At 45.1% G+C, this 19,158-nt stretch overlaps 2 protein-coding genes across 3 annotated transcripts in view; one reads left to right on the forward strand and one right to left on the reverse strand.

The window, feature by feature from the left end:
* Positions 1-12,666, reverse strand: part of ELAPOR1 (endosome-lysosome associated apoptosis and autophagy regulator 1) — a 73,275-nt gene extending 60,609 nt beyond the window's left edge. Inside the window, exon 1 of the mRNA XM_030868902.3 lies at positions 12,414-12,666. Coding sequence (XP_030724762.1) covers positions 12,414-12,566 — 153 coding nt within the window. The 5' untranslated portion in view covers positions 12,567-12,666. The remainder of the gene's footprint in view (positions 1-12,413) is intronic.
* Positions 12,667-13,733: 1,067 nt separating this feature from the next.
* CFAP276 (cilia and flagella associated protein 276) lies at positions 13,734-18,777 on the forward strand. 2 transcript variants are annotated; one of them, XM_060287343.1, is made up of 5 exons: positions 13,734-13,814; positions 16,829-16,945; positions 17,491-17,606; positions 18,162-18,289; positions 18,707-18,777. In XM_060287343.1, the coding sequence occupies exons 1-5, from the start codon at positions 13,734-13,736 to the stop codon at positions 18,775-18,777; spliced, it is 513 nt and encodes a 170-aa protein (XP_060143326.1). The 2 variants fall into 2 exon arrangements, with proteins under 2 accessions (XP_060143326.1, XP_060143327.1); XM_060287344.1 differs by lacking the exon at positions 16,829-16,945.
* The last annotated feature ends 381 nt before the right edge of the window (positions 18,778-19,158 follow it).

A 19,158-nucleotide genomic window follows, 5' to 3' on the forward strand; every position in this document is an offset into this window, starting at 1 on the left:
AAAGCCTTCTCTGATTTCTTCAATTTCCCTCTTACAGTGCAAACCAAAAGCCCTTTGTTTATATTCAATTTTATATAAGTGCATTCTATTTATGGACATAATCCCTCTCCCCCACTAAACTGTAAACTCCTTGAGGGCAAGCATTGGGCCAATTCATTCCACATTTGCATCTGCAAGCACAGTGCCTGACACATTTGGAGTGCTCAAAATAATTACTGTATTAATAAGTAATAATAATAACATGGAGATTTAGGAACATCAAATTCAGGAAAACTAGTCCAACAGTTAATGGAATGGATGATTTCATGATACACTGTGATGTGGTGGTTTTAAAATATGTCCACATAGTCTCTGATGTTTCTCCCTTCAAGAGGAAGATAGAGCTTAATTCTCCTCCCCCTGAGTGTAGGCTGGACTCAGTGACTTGCTTCTAATAAACAGAATATGGCAAAAGTGATGGTGTGTGACTTTTGATATTAAGTTATAAATGGTGTTGTGGCTTCTTCCTTGCTCTCTCTGATTCCCCTCTCTGGAGGAAGCTGGCTGCCTTGTCATAAGGACACTCAAGCAGCCCTCTGGAGGGACCCATATGCGAGGAACAGACTCCTGACAATAGCCACATGAGTGACCCATCTTGGAAGCTGATCCTCAAGTTCTAAACAAGCTCTTGGGTGACTGCAACCCTGGCCGACATCCTTTTTTTTTCCTTTTTTAATTTTTGGCTGTGTTGGGTCTTTGTTGCTGCACAACGGCTTTCTCTAGTTGCAGAGAGCGGGGGCTACTCTTGGTTGTGGTGCGCGGGCTTCTCATTGCGGTGGCTTCTCTTGTTGCGGAGCACGGGCTCTAGGTGCGCGGGCTTCAGTAGTCGTGGTTCCCGGGCTCTAGAGGGCAGGCTCAGTAGCTGTGGCGCACAGGCTTAGTTGCTCCATGGCATGTGACATCTTCCCGGACCAGGGATCGAAACCGTGTCCCTTGCATTGGCAGGCGGATTCTTAACCACTGCGCCACCAGGGAAGTCCCCTGGCCGAAATCTTGCCGGTAACCTCATGAAAGACTCTGAGCCAGAATCACCCGGCTAAGCTCCTCCTAAATTCCTGACCCACAGAAACTGTGAGAAAAAATTTTTGTTATTTTAAATCACTGAATTTTAGGGTAATTTATTATAAGGCTATTGCCTAATAGATAATAATCCATTCCCCCAAAAAAGGTATAGTTTTTCATTCTTGTTGGACCAAAGGAGATTCCTGATTTTACAAGGTTAATAACTGTGTTAAAATACTGATACGCTCTTCTCTTCACCTGATACACCCTATTACATCTTCAGTTCTTACCTAATTTTACCACCTCTTTAAGGCCCTGCTCGACTCTCTCACTTCTTCCACAAAGTTCTCTTTAACCACTCCAGCCCACACTGAAATAATTTTTCTGTGTATACTTTGGCACTTGATAACTATAATTGCTCCCACCTATGGAGTCCTTACTATGTGCCAGTGTACCAGGCTGAAGAGTGTCCCTCCAAAATTTGTGTCTACCCGAAGCCACAGAATGTATAATCTTATTTGGAAATAGGGTCTTTGTAGATGTAATCAGCTAAGATGAGGTCGTCCTGGATTAGGGTGGGCCCTCAATTCAACGACTGGTGTCCTTATAAGGAAGCCATGTGAAGACACAGAGAGACACACAGGGAGAAAGCCGTGTGACAAGGCAGGCAGAGTTTGGAGAGATGCAGCTGCAAAGACAAGACACGCCAAGGATTGCTGGCAACCACCAGAAGCTGGAAAGGGGCAAGGCAAGATTCTCCCCTAGAGCTGTCAGAGACAGCGTGGCACTGCCGACTTTCTGATTTCAGACTTCTAGCCTCCAGAACCGTGAGAGAATAAATTTCTGCCACTTTAAAACACCCAGCATGTGGTACTTTGTTACCGCAGCCCTAGCAAACTAACACAGCTAGTTAATGTTCCCATCTTCTTCCTTATTCCTCATTTTCACGACAATCCTTCAAATTAAATATGATAAGCTCATTTGGTAAATGAGTCCCACAGCCAGGAGCACTTCACCTGGGCTATGAACATGTGCTCTGCCCACTGCCCCTTCCTATCTGGCCTCACTGCATCAGGCACTTGATCTCTATTTGTAACTGCTTGTCCTTTGAAAGGCTGTACGTGCATCAGTGTTAGTTTCTTGTATATAATTCTTCTGTGTCTCTTTCAGTCCATTATGTTCAATAAAACTCGATGAATGAATTATTTTAAATTTCAGTGGATTAAGAAAATTAAATAAAAGAGAAAAGAATAAGTATTTGGTGCAGAAAACATAACAGTAGCCCACAATCTAGAGGAAATCTGTCACTAATGTTTTCAGACTGTGAGTACTGTGATGATACCTGCTTTCTGGGACCAGGTATCAGTATGGACAGTATTGTGAATATTCCTAAGAGAGACAAAAAACAGAAAGGGCATAGGGTAGAGGAAGTAAATGTCAGAAATAATGACATTTATAATAGGTAACCAGTTATGCTGCTTAACAATTACAAATTTAAAAGAAGAATACTTTTTGCCCCAATGATATGGCTTAACTCTAGAAATAGTGAGCTTCTCATTACCCAGGGTAAAAAGTTTTTGTTTTTGTTTTTGTTTTGGCCTCGCTGCGTGGCTTGCGGGATTTTAGTTCCCAGACCAGGGACTGAACCCCAGCCATAGCAGTGAAAGCGCTGAGTTCTAACCACTGGACAGCCAGGGAACTCCCAAAAGTATTCCTTTTTAAACATTTGTAATTGCTAGGCAACCTAACGCACCTGAGGATAGGCACCCGCTCCGCTATGTTAGGGAGCTGGTGAAGATGCCTTAGGTGTGAATGATCACTGAGACCCACCCTAACACTAGCACTTTACAAGGTCGCAATTTTATATCTAAATGACCTAGATTGCACCAACCTGTTGATCTCCTTGCATCCTCTGAAGATCTCCTTGGTCCTCAGTTTCTGCAAGTATCAAATTAAGATTTATACCTGAAACTAGCACAATACTGTCAATCAACTATAATTCAATTTTAAAAAGAGTTTCATAAATTTGGGATGATAGCAATCTAAGGTTTTTAAAAACCTTAAATTTTCAGTTTTTGAAAATTAAAAGGATGTCTCCTCTTGCAGAGAAGCTCCTGAGAATCTATCTGCATCCTCCCAGTGGTATCACCTTTATCTGCTCATACTCATTCACGTCCCTGCCCTTCAGCTACTCATCATCTAACGTAAGAATGTATAAGCAATTCCTGCATCAAAGACAACCAAGTGCACTGGCCACTATCACACATTCCTCAGAAATCATACATGGCCTGTCTCTACATGGGAGAAATAAGCTGGTGAATACAAGAATCAGGGGGTAGCCTTTTAGACAGTCCAGGACTAAAAGTCTGTATGTTCTTTTTAAAATCTGACTTTTCCCCCCCGCCCCACCATAGTTCTTTGTTTTCTTCTCATGTCCTGCTAACCTGTTATTTATTTTATATTTGGGCACAGCTCCTTCTTTTCTTTTACAGATGATTTACACAGCTGAATTAATATTTGTAAATGGAGGTTCTGGCCCTAATCTTTTAAAATTTCTTTACAAGGAAAATTAAGTTGATCCATTAACTCAAACTGTATGGAGCATCTAGTCTGTGTGTAGCACAGTGCTTGACATGCTGACTTTTCTCAAGTGCTATCCTGAGTCAGAACCGTCCTTAAAATTCTTGTAAGCATGGTTCTCCTAAGGAAAAGTCAGATGAACAGATATAACTGATGCTCCCTTTATCTTTTCTCTTAGTGGCTTACTAGCCACCCTTTTATTGTCATATGTTTCCAGTTTCCATTGGAGACTGAAGTCATCAATTTCAAGCAGAAAGCTAGCCAATTTCAGTTTCCTTTCTAGTTCAGAAACAGCTTTATTGTTCGGCATGGGGTGAGAAGAAGGATGCTCCAATTAGCATGCAGGCTTATTAAAGTCCATATATTTTTTTGCCTTTTATTTTGTATCATCAGTAAGAATCAGACCTGGACAATCACATTCTGGGCCTATGAAACTCAATTTATTTATTTTGTCACTCAGCATAGTTCTCTGGGTCTTTTTTTTACATGCCTTTCATGGTACATGACAAATCAAAGAAGAAAAATAGGTGATAACCTCATATTAGGCTTCTCAGACTTCAAGGAATTTGAAAAGTGGAGAGCCTAGGAAGTACGATAAATATATTTTCTTTCAGCAGCTGTCAAGCGCTAACTATAATTATCTGTTCTGTGCTTTATCTGCTATGACATAGAAGGAAAGCTTAAGAAGAAGTGTGACAAATGGCCCAATTTTTATCACTTACCAGAGGGACAGTACAGACTGAGGAAAAGCTACGAGTTTGCCCAACTTCTTTTCAGAAAATTTGGCAGAATTAACATCAGGCCCGGCTGCCCTGCCTGGGACAAGCTGGCAGCTTGGTAAGGCTGACAGGCTCTCCGGAAGGGCCCTCCAGGTCTCTATGATTCCCGGGTGAGAGTAAACTCTGACTGCCACCCTCACAGCCAAAGCCTCCCTCCTCCTCCATTGACTGCAGTTGGAGAAAACTAATGCTCTTTGAAAATCCATGCTGCTTGGGACGTCCCTGGTGGTCCAGTGGTTAAGACTCTGCCCTCCCAATACAGGGGACCCGGGTTCAATCCCTGGTCAGGGAACTAGATCCCTCACGCCACAACTAAAAGATCCCGCATGCGGCAACTAAAGATCCCATGTGCCGCAACGAAGATCTCACTTGCCATAACTAAGGCCCGGCACAGCCAAATAAATAAATAAATATTAAAAAAGAAAAGAGGGCTTCCCTGGTGGCGCAGTGTTGAGAGTCCGCCTGGCGATGCAGAGAACATGGGTTCGTGCCCCGGTCCGGGAAGATCCCACATGCTGCAGAGCGGCTGGGCCCGTGAGCCATGGCCGCTGAGCCTGCGCGTCCAGAGCCTGTGCTACACAACAGGAGAGGCCACAACAGTGAGAGGCCCGCGTACCACAAAAAAAAAAAAAAAGAAAATCCATGCTACCAACTTGACACACATCAATCAAAATGTTAAACACTTAGACTCTTTGACCCACTATTTCTATTTTTAAAAATTTGTCTGCAGATAGACTCAAACAAGTATGCATCAGTATGTACTCCTGTAGGAGGATATTCACTGCAGCAATGTTACCATATAAGCGGCTGGAATCAACCTATTCATCAAGTTTCTGTTTCAATAAATCACAGTACACACATATAATGAATCGCAGTGGAGCTATAGTGATGAAAACAATAAAATACAGAATAGGACAAATATTTTGATCTGATTTGTACAGGAAGGGCAAAAGAATACACGGATGTGCTTGTATAGGCAAAAAACATTTCAAGAAGAATATATTTAAGCAAGTGTTGACAGAGGTTAGCCTTTGGGGATTTGCAGGTGGTAAGGAAAATTTGTACTTTTCAGCTTATACCCTCTGCCTAGTTTGGATTGTTAACATGGACAGGCAGGAAATACGGTAGTTAAGAGCTCAGCTGCCTGAGTTCCTGCTCCTTTACCAGCCAAGTAACCCTGGGCAGGCTAATCTCTCTTTGCCTTAGTTTCATCATCTATAAAATGGGGATTCATTCAGGGCAATTTTTGAGTATCTACTATATCTACTATATGGCAGGCAATGGAAATATAGAAATGAATAAAACATACAAGAATACCTGCCCTCCGCAGTGGTTAAGAATCCGTCTGCCAATGCAGGGGACAAGGGTTCGATCCCTGGTCCGGGAAGATCCCTGGTCTGGGAAGATCCCACATGTCGCGGAGTAACTAAGCCCATGCGCCACAACTACTGAAGCCCATGCACCTAGATCCCGTGCTCCGTAACAAAGAGAAGCCACAGCAATGAGAAGCCCGAGCACCGCAATGAAGAGTAGGCCCCGCTCGCCACAACTAAAGCAGCAACAAAGACCCAACACAGCCAAACATAAATAAATAAATAAATAAATGTATAAAAAAGAAAAAAAGAACAGTACCAAAAAAAAGAATACCTGCCCTCGTAGACTTCACAATCTTGTCAAAAGAGATAGACAATTAAAATATACATATATATGTATGTATATGCACACATATGTACATATGTAAAATATATGTCAGATAGTAAAGAGTGCTATGGAGAAAAATAAAACAGGAAAGAGGAGAGGTAATGGTGTGGGGTGGGATATTAATAGGACCTACCTCATAGAGTAACTGTGGGAACTGAGTTAATGCATGTTGGTCACGTAGAACACTCAATAAATATGAATTATTATTATTGCTATGAGCATATATTACTTTAGCATGTAAAAGTAAATGATAATTTTGTTTTGTTTTGTTTTGTTTGCGGTACGTGGGCCTCTCACCGTTGTGACCTCTTCCGTTGCGGAGCACGGGCTCCGGACGCGCAGGCCCAGCCGCCATGGCTCACGGGCCCAGCCGCTTCGCAGCCTGTAGGATCTTCCCGGACCGGGGCACGAACCCGCGTCCCCTGCATCGGCAGGCGGACTCTCAACCACTGCGCCACCAGGGAAGCCCCTAAATGATAATTTTTAAACAAACCCATGCCCCCAGGAACCTTTGACTAAAATCTCACCTCTTTAGTAGTTTCTGAAACTTCAAAATGGGGATATACTTTTTCATTTATGAGTATAAAATCATGTGGTCCAGCCACACTGGCCTTCTCCCCATCCCCTAAAGCACCAGATTCTTTGTTGTCTGCAAGCTCGTCTGCACATTTTCACCCACCAAACTCCTCCACATCCTCAGCTCGCCGCTTAAACTCACTCCTCAGAGAGTCCTGCTCCAACCTCCCTGATCTAAGTCAGATCTCCTCTCATAATCTCTCAGCCTATCTTTCCCTTTTCTCTCATAGCACTTAACCAAATGCATAGGTCAGCTGGGGTGGTTATTTATGAATATCTACTTTGCTTTTCAAGCCAAAAGAACTCCTTCCCAGTGACCACCTAGGTGGGGAAATGTGAAAGAGAGGAGAGGGGAAGCCAGGCATAGCGTGGGTGGGCAGAGTTCTCACTCCAGTTTAGGTGGAGGGGGAAGCAGCTGAGAAGGGATTCATAATAAGAATGATCTGTAGGGATTTTTATATTGTTTGCTATAGAATGAGCAAGCATTTTACTTCTCAGTCACAGTAAGAGCATCCCAAAACACTCTGAGGTCACTTAGGAGCTATAGATGGGATCCTCCTTGAAACACACAGGGTCCCTCCACTATGAGCCAAGCAAGAATGAAGGGGTGTGTATGTGTGTGTGTGTGTGTGTGTGTGTGTGTGTGTGTGTGTTGTCTAGTGATTTATCAAAATTTGAAAGGATTGATGGTTGGTTTGTTTTAATTTATTTTTGGCTGTGTTGGGTCTTTGTTGCGGTGCACGGGCTTCTCATTGTGGTGGCTCCTCTTGCTGCGGAGCACGGGCTCTAGGTGTGCGAGCTTCAGTAGTTGTGGCACGTGGGCTCAGTAGCTGTGGCTTGTGGGCTCTAGAGCACAGGCTCAGTAGTTGTGGTGCACAGGTTTAGTTGCTCCGCGGCATGTGGGATCTTCCTGGACCAGGGCTCGAACCTGTGTCCCCTGCATTGGCAGGTGGATTCTTAACCACTGCACCACCAGGGAAGCCCAGGATTGATAGTTTTGCCAAGGATGTGAGGAAATGTGCAAAGCTGATGGGAAGAAAAATCGATGCAATTTCTCCAAAAGAGGATCTCATAATATGGAACAATATAAAATATGTGACTTTTGATCAAGGAATCCCCATTTCTAGAAATATAACTTAAGGAGTTAACTGAATGATCTTACTCTCTCATCCAACAATTCTATTTCTAGGAATTTATTCCAAGGAAGTAATGACAGATGTGTTGGAAAGAATATGCAAAAAGAGGCTCATCTTAGCATTGTTTATAATAGTCAAAAATTAGAAACATATGTTAACATATGTTTCTAACATATATGTTCAATGATGGGGATTGGTTAAATAAATTTCATCAGTGGAATATTATTAATCTATTACATTAATTTATTAAGGGCCCACAATGTGCCAGATATTATTTTGGGTGTTGGAGACACAGCATTAAATGAAACACAAAAAGCCCTGCCTTCGTGGAGCTTACGTGTTAGTGGGAAAAGACAGAAATAAGTAAAATAAATAAAATATAGAGCACGTTAGAAAGTGGTAGGTTCTCTGGAGAAAATAAAACAGAAAATGGGATAGGAAGTGGGAAGACATTTCAACAAAAACTTGAAGGGAATTAAGAAATAAGCTGCACATCCTGGGAGAAAGCCTGCCAAGCAGAGAAGATAGCAATTGCCAAGACCCTGAGGGGGCAGGTTACCCCACAGTTCTGAGAAAGAGTGAGGAGGCTGGTGTGACTGCAGAGGAGGAGGTGAGGATTGTACATACAGCCTTGTAGGCCCGTGTAAGGAGCTGGTTTCTACTTTGAGACAGGAAGCCTTTGGAAGGTTTTGAGCAGAGGAGGGGCAATATCTGTCTTATTTTCAGTAGGTTTACTCTGGCTGAGCACTAGACAATATGTGGGCAAGGTGGAAGCAACAACTAGGATCCAGTGCAGCCAAATAAATAAATATTAAAAAAAAAAAAAGAAGAAGAAGGTGAGAAGGGGTGGGTCTAGTGTGGATGGTCAAAGCGAAAGGGTTGACATTAGGGATTAGTCAGGATAGGTAGTTCATTCCGTTCCTCATTAAAATGGTGTTATGCAAGGCCATCTAATGACTTAGAATGATGTTCTATTACGTTTTCTAAAAGCATATTTACTGAGCACTTACTCTATGCGCTGCATTTTGCAAAACACTTTAAGCATTATCTTGCCTAATTCTCCCAGTGATCCACCTGACTCCTTCAATCAGTAGCCAAATCCTCTAACTTCTACCTTCGGCATGTTTTTCTCATATCCAAGCCTTTCTATTTATCCCACTGCCACCATCCCAGTGCAGTCCCTTTGTTAACCTCCTCCTTGACCTCTGTAAGATCTTTTGAACTGGTCTTCTCGCCCCCATCTCTCTGCTCTCACCTTTTGGCCTATCTCAACTTAGTTACTTTATATTCATGCTAATCCACTACCTCTGCTAAGAATCCTTCAGAGATTCTCCACTTAGTTTCCCACTTTCCAATCTTGATTTCTATGGTACCCCACGCCCACTCCACATTTCAGCCACGTGGTCTACTTGCAATTGTCAGGATCTTTTCCTTGGTCTCCTTTCTCTATCTAGAAATCATGCTCCCCCCATCTCTGCCTGTTGAAACTCTGCTGATTATTCCAGAAGCAGGTCAAGTGTCAACTGTTCAAATATGTTTTCTTCTTTTCCTATCAACTCTATATTGCCATTCCCACATTGCTTACCACATGTTAACATTATGTCATCATTTGTACGTCATTATTTGTGGACTTATCTTTTCTGCCTACCAATATTTCTGAAGCCCCTATGACATGTCAAGGATATATACTAGGCATTTTACATGTGTTATCCAATTTAATTGAATCCTCACAATAGCCTTGTGAGATAGGTGTTACCATCCCCATTTTACAGATCAGGAATCTGAAGCTGTCAGAAGTTAATTAACTTGCTCAAAGTAGCATCCTTACTAAGTGGCAGAGTCATCATTCCTTCACCAAATTTTATTCTAATCCATGTCTGCCAGATTCCTAAGCCCTCTGGGCTTTTCAACATAGATTGGGATGTCCCTTTGGGGGCTATTAGCACTGAAGCCTCAGGGCAATACCTATCTGGGAAAGGCAGTTTTCTCTTCCTCTCTCATTTGATATAGATTCGTTGTGCTATAGAAAATGCTCCTTTGGCTCTCAGTCAGCACTTAGCCTGGGCTAGCACAGGACTAAAGAAATGATTCATGAAGACAAACGCCACACAGGATGTTTAGTTCCACCGGTGACCCTGATTATTGTAAAACTGTGAAAGGAACGCCAAGCCCCAGCACACGTTTAGCAATCTAGAACTCCCAGGTCTCTGCCTCCTCAGTTTAGGCTTTACCCTAAACCTCTTTGTTCCCTGATTCGATCCAGACGGATGCCTCAGATTTCAGAAACAAGGCAGGAACAGCATTGTTGTCATGAGGGTCAGCCTTGGCCGATAAGACTCCCTGCCATTAATACCCAGCAAAGACGCACGAGAAATTCACATGAAGAGTAAGAACAGGGAAGGGTTAGTCTACCCTGAATTGTTTTTTTTCACCATTTAGGATTGGAAGCCCCTAAAACTTATTGGGTCAATTCATACTGCCAAACAAAGAATATTATAATAATGGGTTTATTCTCTTCCTTATTGTTTTGGAGTCGAGGGTGTTCAGCAGCCACTGTTTGCTCAAGAAGAGTGTAAACAGGACTTGCTGACGCCCGTGGCCAACATAGATGACTCTTAAGCCACTTTCACTCCGGCATGGGGTGTGGATCTAATGGTAAAGAAGCTGAATGGGAAAGAGAGTTAGATAACTCTAATTTGTGTTTTATTTGTATTTTCTCTTTCAGTCCTCAAAGCAATCTTTTTTGAGGTAGGTGTTATTGAAATACCAATTCTACAGATCCAAAACCTGGGTGGTAAGTAACAGGCAGGGACTGGAACCCTGGTATGTTGAGTTCCACAGCTTTCCACTGCCCTCAGCTTATGCTCTGTGGCAAGGCCTTTTGCTTAGGCAAATGCCAATCATTTAAAAAGGACTAAAGGCAAAATTTCTACACAAGTTAGAGCTCTCAAGTATCAATATTCTTCCCTCCCTCCCAAGCAAGATGATACAAAGTGTTTAATTTCTTAACCGGCTCGTATTTTCCATAGTGGACAAACATATCAACAAGAAGTGGTAGTTGAACTGTAAGATTGTTACCTTCCACACAGGGGGAGTCCTATGTTGGATTCTTAGGCAAGTGAGTTTGCTTGATGGAACTCACTTGGTTGGTTAGACCACAGGCCACCAAGGCCAGTAAGCAACACTTACTGACAAAATCATCCTGTTCCCAGCCATCTTTAAAACAGGTCAAACAGTGACTGGGTGAAAATGTGGATGGCCCAGGGCAGGACACTGCTGGTACTGATACAAGTTACAAAAATTTCCACTGACTGGGGTCACTTGTTCATATTCATGAATGAAGTGAAGTATCTTTATTCACACAAAAATTCTCTTCTCTCTTCCCACCCCCCTCACTTCTTCATGATCTGTTTTGTCATAGATGGTCTAATGGTTAGAATACCGTCATAATAATACATTTCCATATGGGACGGGGTTATGGTTGCTAATCACTAGTTAACCATGACAACTTATAAATAATATTTCAACCTCTCAAAACCTTAGCCAAGTATGACATTTCAGATTAATTGTACAGGGCTAGACTCAACGTATTACAAAGTCTTTCATATTTCACATAGATAACAACTTTATTTGCCTTCTGCCATGAAGTTCTTGTAAATATGTTGTTGCTGCGTCTGCCATATGGTTTTTAAAAAGTTACTCAGAACACAACCAATTATTGTTATTTCAATACCATAGAAACTACTGAGTTTTGTTACTCCTTTTTTGTATCCCTCCAAAAGAATGTTCAAAGGCATTTTTGGTTGGAAGACATTCACTACTTATTCTCTGAATTATGTTGGCAACATTTTAGAAACACCTTGAAAAAGACTTACGACATATGTCAGCAAAAGTCCAGAGAAGGAAAGTAGAGATTGGCTGAAAGTGAGATACTACAGAACTCAAAGTCTGGCCAAAGGTGGGTCATGCACTGTCAGGTACACTAAAGAAAGCACACCGGGGGAGGCAAACTATAAACAGGATCCACATTTAGCAGCCCACAAGGAAACTGGATGTTTAATACCAAGGGAAGAGAGGTGATGGGATCCTTCAGTCCCCCTTGCAGACCTCCCATTTTCATACTTTCTTGAAGCCATGATAAAATCACAAGGATTCCCACTTCGATCCATTATTTTCCGTTGGCCTTCCAAACTCCTTTCTTACCCCACTTCTCCCTTTTCCCACTTTCTATTTTGCCCCTCTGTACATAATCTTTTGTTTTCAACCACTTTTAAGGTAATTTCATCCCAGCTGGGAAACAACCCATGTCTTCTCCTTCCCTCATTCCCAAGTCCAGGCACTCAGGTCCCTCCTGAGGTCCTTGGAGCTGGGACCTTTCCCCTGAGCTCAGCAGCCCAAGCTGTGAGGCTGACCTGTTTCGTGAGTCCTCCAGTGGGCTGGCTTCTCCATGACGCCAGTCTACTCCTCTTCCTCCCCCACCCCCCATCCCCAAAGAAACCTAAACTCCGTGGCTTCTGAAAATGTCTTGCGTGGGTCCCAAGATCCCTGCCGAGATCCAAGATTTTCTGACCTAAGTGGGGTCGGGTCGGGAGGAGAGTACCTCTTTGCAGGCGTGAAGCTCCGGTCCCGCTCCCTGAGTCACCTGGAAGGTGGTCCCAACCCAGAGCAGCAGCCGCAGAAGCCGGAGTGTGCGCGGCTCGGTTCTTCCCCTGCCCCTGGCAGAGGGATGGAGGCTGTGCCCAGGCTCAGCCATAGTGTTGTTCTGAGCGAGCGACAGCAGCGGTTCAGGTGCTGCGGCTGCAGCTACTGCTGGAAGAAGGCGGAAAAAAAGGGGAGGGAGGTTCACAGGGGGGAGGATGCAAGGGGCTGGGCTCGCTTCAGTCACCTCCCTGCGGCTACGCCTAGGCAGCCCATCCTTCCTCCTCCCTCCTTCCTCTTCTCCTCCTCCTACCCACGTCGCCTTGGCAACCGCCTCCTCGTTCCCTCCGCGCGGGTGGGGCACCGGACCACTAGCTCCTCTGCAGCTCACCTGCCGGTCGCCATGGCAGCCGCCGCCACTGGCGCGCGCGGCGTGGGAATGCGAGTGCCCAGGGTCTGCAACCGTCCCAACAGGCGCTCACAGGGCTCGTGTAAGGAACGCGGTGGAAACAACCTCCAAGCCATCGCCACCAAATTCATTATTTCGTAGCCATCGGCTACTTATGAACACCTCTAATTTTGCAGACGTGGCGTTCTATATATACTTATTAAGCACCTCCTATGTGTGAAGCGATAGTAAAATGATTGAGATGCCGTCTCTTCTGCAGAGCTTATAGCCTGGAAGAGTGGCCCCGGCACGTGTCACCTACTCTAACAGCCTCTTCTGGAGATCTTACTTCCACCCCGCCAAATCCATCTGTGCCTTTACAACCGGCGCTATGCTAAGCCCTGAGACTCCTTTAAGCAAGGAGAGTTTGCCTTAGCCGGCAATTTTCCAAGCACGACACCTGGACTCTTCCGTCTCTTGACATCCCCATTCTCTCATCGCTTTGAGAAATCCTTTGGTTAGATGCCAGGAGGAAGGACATTTCTGGGCCACCTTTTAGGAATACTTTCTTTAACTGAAGTCTTTTGCAGAAGACCTGTTCGGCGTTTTTCACCGAAGTCTCACGAGTGCCAATCCAGGGCTCCCCGGTACACTCAGCGGCGCTTTCCCTCTGCGTTCCCAGTAGCTTCTTCCCGAGGGGCCTCCCGCGTTGGACCGCCAGGTGGCGCCATTCTCGGAGGGAATTCGCCTCAGTCATAGACGGCGGGGTAGTTGCCTGGCAACTGAAATTGGGCGTGCCAAACAATTGGGACCCCGGCTCCTCCGCGTGCAAGATTGTGAGCGGCTGCGCGGGCCTCTCATCACTCTTAAGAGTGTCTCGCTCGGCATTTTACCATGCCTCTCACCCGAGACCCTTTCCATCATCCTACGTTGGAAAACGATGATTCCTACTTGGGAAAACTGCGGGCTTCCAAGGTACTGAGGTTTCTTGCGCAGATTCCCAGTAGGGTCGACCGCACTCTTCTTTCTGTCGGCGCGACAGGAAGAGATGGTAACTTAAAGGACTATGGTGAGGACACTGAGTCAGGTACCGGAGAAGTCTGTTCTCTGCCTTCCTCTATGTCCCCATATTCAGGTCTGCCAACATTTCACAGGTGCTTTTGAGCAGAGGCAAGTGGAGTTCTAGTCCAGAGGAACAAGAGGCACTCACAGCCCTAAGCAATGATTGCCAAAATGGGGCTTACCCAGGCCCAGGTTCCACTTTTCTCGTAGAAGTATTTGAGATGTTTGAAGTGGTGAAAAATAAGGTGAACTAAATGGTAATTGTGGCTTAATAACAAAATCAAAGCACTCCCTTTTGTTTATTCAACATTTATTATTTACTGTATGCCGGGCGCTCTGCTAAAAACTGAGGATGTATAGACACATTAGATTAGCTCCTGTTCTCAGGGAAATCTAGTATAAAAGCCAGACTGACAACAGCAACAGCAAAAGTGCTTGCACAGCAGCACATGTGTTGTGACAGTTATATGTGGTTTCTCATGGGAAACAGGAGCTTAAAGGAAAGCCTCCCAGAGCAGGTGAGTTTTGACATTCAAATATGAGTCAGCTGGACCAGGGGAGGGAGGAGGTGGAATGTAAGTTAGGAGGAAGGAAACAGGAACCAGACATTCAAGGCAAAGGGAGCAGCAGGTGCACATACATGGAGAGGAGGATGAGGGTGGCCTCTTTGGGACCAAAGAGTCCAAAGTGGCTGAAGCGTTGGTGTGAAATGGAGGAGTGGAGAGGGTGGAAGCTGGAGAGGTGACCCTCCTGGGGTGGGTGTGCTGTGTACAGCATGCTAGTGAGCTAGGTTTTCATCCTGGGGAATCATCTCAGGACTGTAAGCACTGCAGTGGCATACTAGATGGGTGTTGTAGAAAGCACAAGTGGCAGTGGATTGGACAGGATGTTAGTGCGACAAGAGGGATCAGCTACGAGGCTGGTGCAGCGATCTCCAGGAGGAATAACGGATGTACAGCAGTGATGCAGGGGATGGCGGTAAGATGCAAAGGGCAGGACTGTTGGGACTTTGTGGCTGACTGGACATGGGTTCAAGAGAGTGGATGAGTCAGGGAGAGCTTTCTGAGGGCTTACCTGATAACATTTACTGAATGAGGCATCCAGGGAAAGCAAGTTTGGGGAGAAAGATGTTGAGATCAGTTATGTAGCTGTTGTTTTCGTGGTGCCTGTGGGACATTTCCATAGAGATGAAGAGTAGGCAACCTGGTTGAGAGCTGTGGGTTGAAAATGTCTGGAAGCCACAGTATTCATCTGGTGGTTGAAGGTATAGGAGAGAATGAGCTCATCCAGTGAATGTGAGAGTCAGAAAGGCAGAGACAACCCCCCTGGAGAATACCACTAAGGGACAGAGAGAGAAAGCAGAGCTGAGAAGGAAGCTGAGAAGTAATAGCCAGAGGTAGGAGGAGAACCCGGAGGATCTGGACCCACATAGGATGGAGAGAACATTTCATGGAATCAGAGTCGTGGTGCAGAAACCGCAGAGGTCAGAAGGTCAGGACTGGAAAGGATCCACCTGACCTAGCCACAAATGTCAGTGGTCACCAGCAAGAGTAGTTTCAGTGGGTGCTTGAGGCAGAGGCCAGACAGCAGTGGGCAGAAGAGGGAATGGGAACGGGGAGGAAGTGGAGGTGGCAAGTGTTGACTCTTTAAGAAGGCTGGCTCGGTAGGGAAGGTCATGGAGTGGGTAGCTAGACAGTGACGAAGGAATGAGGAGAAGCTGGGTACAGGGGCTGGCAGGATAGCACAGGGCCCTAAAGCACCAGGAAGGGCTGGGTTCAGGGAAGGGTGACTCTTGAATAAAAGGGACTTCCCTTTCTCTGAGAGGGAAGGAAAATGGATGTGAAGATGGCACTCACGCTCGACAGGCTCGACTTTCTCAGTGAAAGACCGTCTCAGCCTTCTGCTTATAGAGGCTTATGCAGCCTTCGAGGAATGGGAAGAGAGCTGCCTGTGCTTGCATCATATGTATTTGTAGTTTTCCCATTTCCTTTTTCATCTTTCTTGGTGACAGTATACTGCCTGGTTCACACCACTCAATTAATGCCTAATTGAGCTGAGTCACACAGCACTGTGTTATATACAGGGGAGGAGGAGGGTTCCTACATCCAATAGGTTGAACGAGATTTCTACTAGGTTGTAGTTGTACTCACTGGAACTCAGTCATTGATTCAATCAATATTTCATTTTAGAACACCATGTGTTATGTCGCTGTGCTAGGCACTGGGGATACAGTGGTGAACAGTATGGCATTTTACATGTAATGAAGAAATCAGCTGTGTGCTTTTCATATTCGTACTTGTGGGGTTTTAATTAGAGGACTGAACATCCAATGAACTTTTTGACATTCCTGCAGACACAATGACCCTTCCCTGCTTACTGAAATTTTCTCACCTGCCTAGACACTGCTCTCTCCTGATTCTCTTGTCTCTGACTGCTCCCACCACCACCCCCATTATAGTACTGTGCAGTCCTCATGAACCGCCTCTTCCTTGTTGGTCAGACGCCTTTTTGCAGGCTTCAACCACCACTTCAGGGGGATGACCCCCAGATCTCTACTACTTGTTCTGAGCTCTCCTCCAACAACTGCACACCTCCAATTTCCTACCTGTTAATTGCATTAGGATATCTTCTCTCTTCTTCAAGCTCAGGACTTCTAAACCTGAGCTCATCTTGCCTCTCTGCTCCCCACCCTTCACCTCCTGTCCCACTTCACCCCTTTCCCTGTATTCCTGGCCCATTTCTGTCAGTTCTGAGATTGAAAACTTAGGAAGATCAGAACCCTGGGAGTCTTGCCCCATTTCATTCTTCTCTTTTAGATGTTTGCGATTCAGTTAAAATGGGATGGGATAAGGGGATGGATGTCACTGACGCTATCACATCAGCAAGGCCTCTGGTAACCAGGGGTCGATGTGGTTTCTCTTTTGCAGAAACTGCCATATAAGAACCCAACTCACCTTGCTCAGCAACAGGAACCCTGGTGTCGACTCAGCTCAACTCCCACAATCACGTCCATGAGGCAGGCTGTTTATTTTTTTGATCCTGAGGTACCTAGCATTGAAATGCTATTTCTCCTTATATCCACTTAGGACTAATTAATATCCTTTTTGAAAGGTAGTCTGTCCCTGACTACCTTAGCATCTTTATCTTGTCCCCAATCCAAGATCCTACCAAATCTAAAACCAAATACCAACTTATCAACTTCCTCTGGGAAGTCAGAAGGCTTGGGTTTTGCTGCAGTTGATTATCTGGAGCAAATCATTCTCTCACCAGACTTCTCATTATAACCATGAATGAGGTAAGGCCCGTTAAGCTCAAGTCCAGGACAATATAGTGGTTCTCATGTCTCCAGGAGAGCTCCCCACTCCTTAGACCTAACCATGAGACAATTCTTTATGGACAAGAGTTAAGAAGTCATCATGTATAGTAATTTGGTATGTAGGGAGTTGGTGGATCTCAGGCCCAGAAAGGGTTCACTCTGCTTTGGGGCAAGAGTAGAGCCCAACAGAACTAGAACTAGACTAGCCCGACTAGAGCAGGTGCAAATGTGGCAAGTTAATCCTGGGAGTGGCGGGGTTGGCTTCCTCCGTAGATACCGAAGGACGATCTGGATTTCCGATTAGCAGCCTTGTACAACCACCACACAGGGACGTTCAAGAGCAAAAGTGAGACACTGATACACCAGGAGACCATTCAGGATGCCCATGGGTAAGTGGTGGAGGCGGAGCCTCTCCCTAAGTACAACGCCAATCAAGTAAGGTAAAGTGTCATCTGGGAAATAACAATCAATAGGTTCTTGTTTCTATAGATTTCTGTTATTTTTTACTTCTGTAATACAAGTTCTGTTTTCTTATTTTCTAAAATGAACAGAGATCTTCCAAGATTGTGCTCATCTGTAGCACAAAATCTTTGGTTCATTCCAGAGGGTAAAAACGGCCTTCAGCTGCTTTATTTTATTTTTATTTTTATTTTTTTGCGGTACACGGGCCTCTCACTGTTGTGGCCTCTCCCGTTGCGGAGCACAGGCTCCGGACACGCAGGCTCAGCAGCCATGGCTTACGAACCCAGCCGCTCCGCGGCATGTGGGATCTTCCTGGACCGGGGCACGAACCTGCTTCCCCTGCATCGGCAGGCGGACTCTCAACCACTGTGCCACCAGGGAAGCCTCAGCTGCTTTAAGGTTGCATGCAACTCTTTCCCTCCTTACCTTTCTTCTCCTGATTGATTTCACTCTCCCGTGTTCTTCCCCACACCATCTTCTAGAATCAAGATCCAATTCTCTGGAGAATCTTTATCCCCTCCCCAGCCACCCGCCATCACTTCCCAAGCTAACATCAGACACTGGATCAACCCTAAGAAGGAGTCTATTCACAGCATCCAGGGATCCATAGGTAAGGGTCAGAAGACTGAGGGGTGGGAGGCAGATGGATGGTGCAAGAGTTTTTCTAAATGGTCACAGGAATCAGGGAGTTGAGGTGATTGGCTATTAGGGAACATCAGGGATAACTGAGAGTCTGGCACATATCAGACTAAAACCAGGGGACATGCTGACTGTAGAGCTAGGAAATGAATTCAGTTTTTCAGAGCCACTACCTCAGCCTTAGGTCTAGTGGACAAAAATTTTCAGCAAAGGGCAGAAACCGGGGAGTGAAAGACCTATAGCTACCTCCCATCAGTCCTCTATATGCCAGTTTCCTCAGCTGTTAGAACCTTCTCCATTGTCCCCATAAATGTATGGGCGACAAGTTCCCAGAAAAGGCAAAGGATCTGAAATTCACAGCCCACTCCCTCTTCTCTTTTCTCCACAGTGTCCCCTCACACTGCAGCCAGCAATGGAGGATATTCCCGAAAGACTGATGGTGGCTTCTTCTCCACCTAAGTGTTGACGGGCCCCTGGACTAATTAATCATAGTGGAACATCCTGCCGCCCATCTCCATGAAATAGATTTGTGTAAGATGAAGCCTGGAGTATCTGTTACCCATGGACTACCAGTTGCCACATGACTACTCTTAAAATATGGAAGTTTCTCAACTTCTAGAAACTAATCCTGTTGGGCATATTTGCAACTCGGAAAGTCATCTTGCTGAAAAGATACAGATTTAGGACAGAACAGCACTGTTTTTGGCAGGAGACAGGTATTCACGTTTTGTGAACTGGAGTCATTTGAACCATATCCATTCAACATTTCTTGCAAACTTTTTTTTTTTTTTTTGGTGGTATGTGGGCCTCTCACTGTTGTGGCCCCTCCCGTTGCAGAGC

The sequence above is a fragment of the Globicephala melas genome, chromosome 1 (assembly GCF_963455315.2).
Source record: "Globicephala melas chromosome 1, mGloMel1.2, whole genome shotgun sequence".
Lineage (NCBI taxonomy): Eukaryota > Metazoa > Chordata > Mammalia > Artiodactyla > Delphinidae > Globicephala > Globicephala melas.

Coding starts and splice junctions, on each gene's coding strand:
- CFAP276 (XM_060287343.1), top strand. CDS start 13,734: ATGCCTCTCACCCGAGACCCTTTCCATCATCCTACGTTGGAAAACGAT. Junction 16,946..17,490: donor TTTATTTTTTTGATCCTGAG/GTACCTAGCATT, acceptor CTTCCTCCGTAG/ATACCGAAGGACGATCTGGA. Junction 18,290..18,706: donor CAGCATCCAGGGATCCATAG/GTAAGGGTCAGA, acceptor TTTTCTCCACAG/TGTCCCCTCACACTGCAGCC.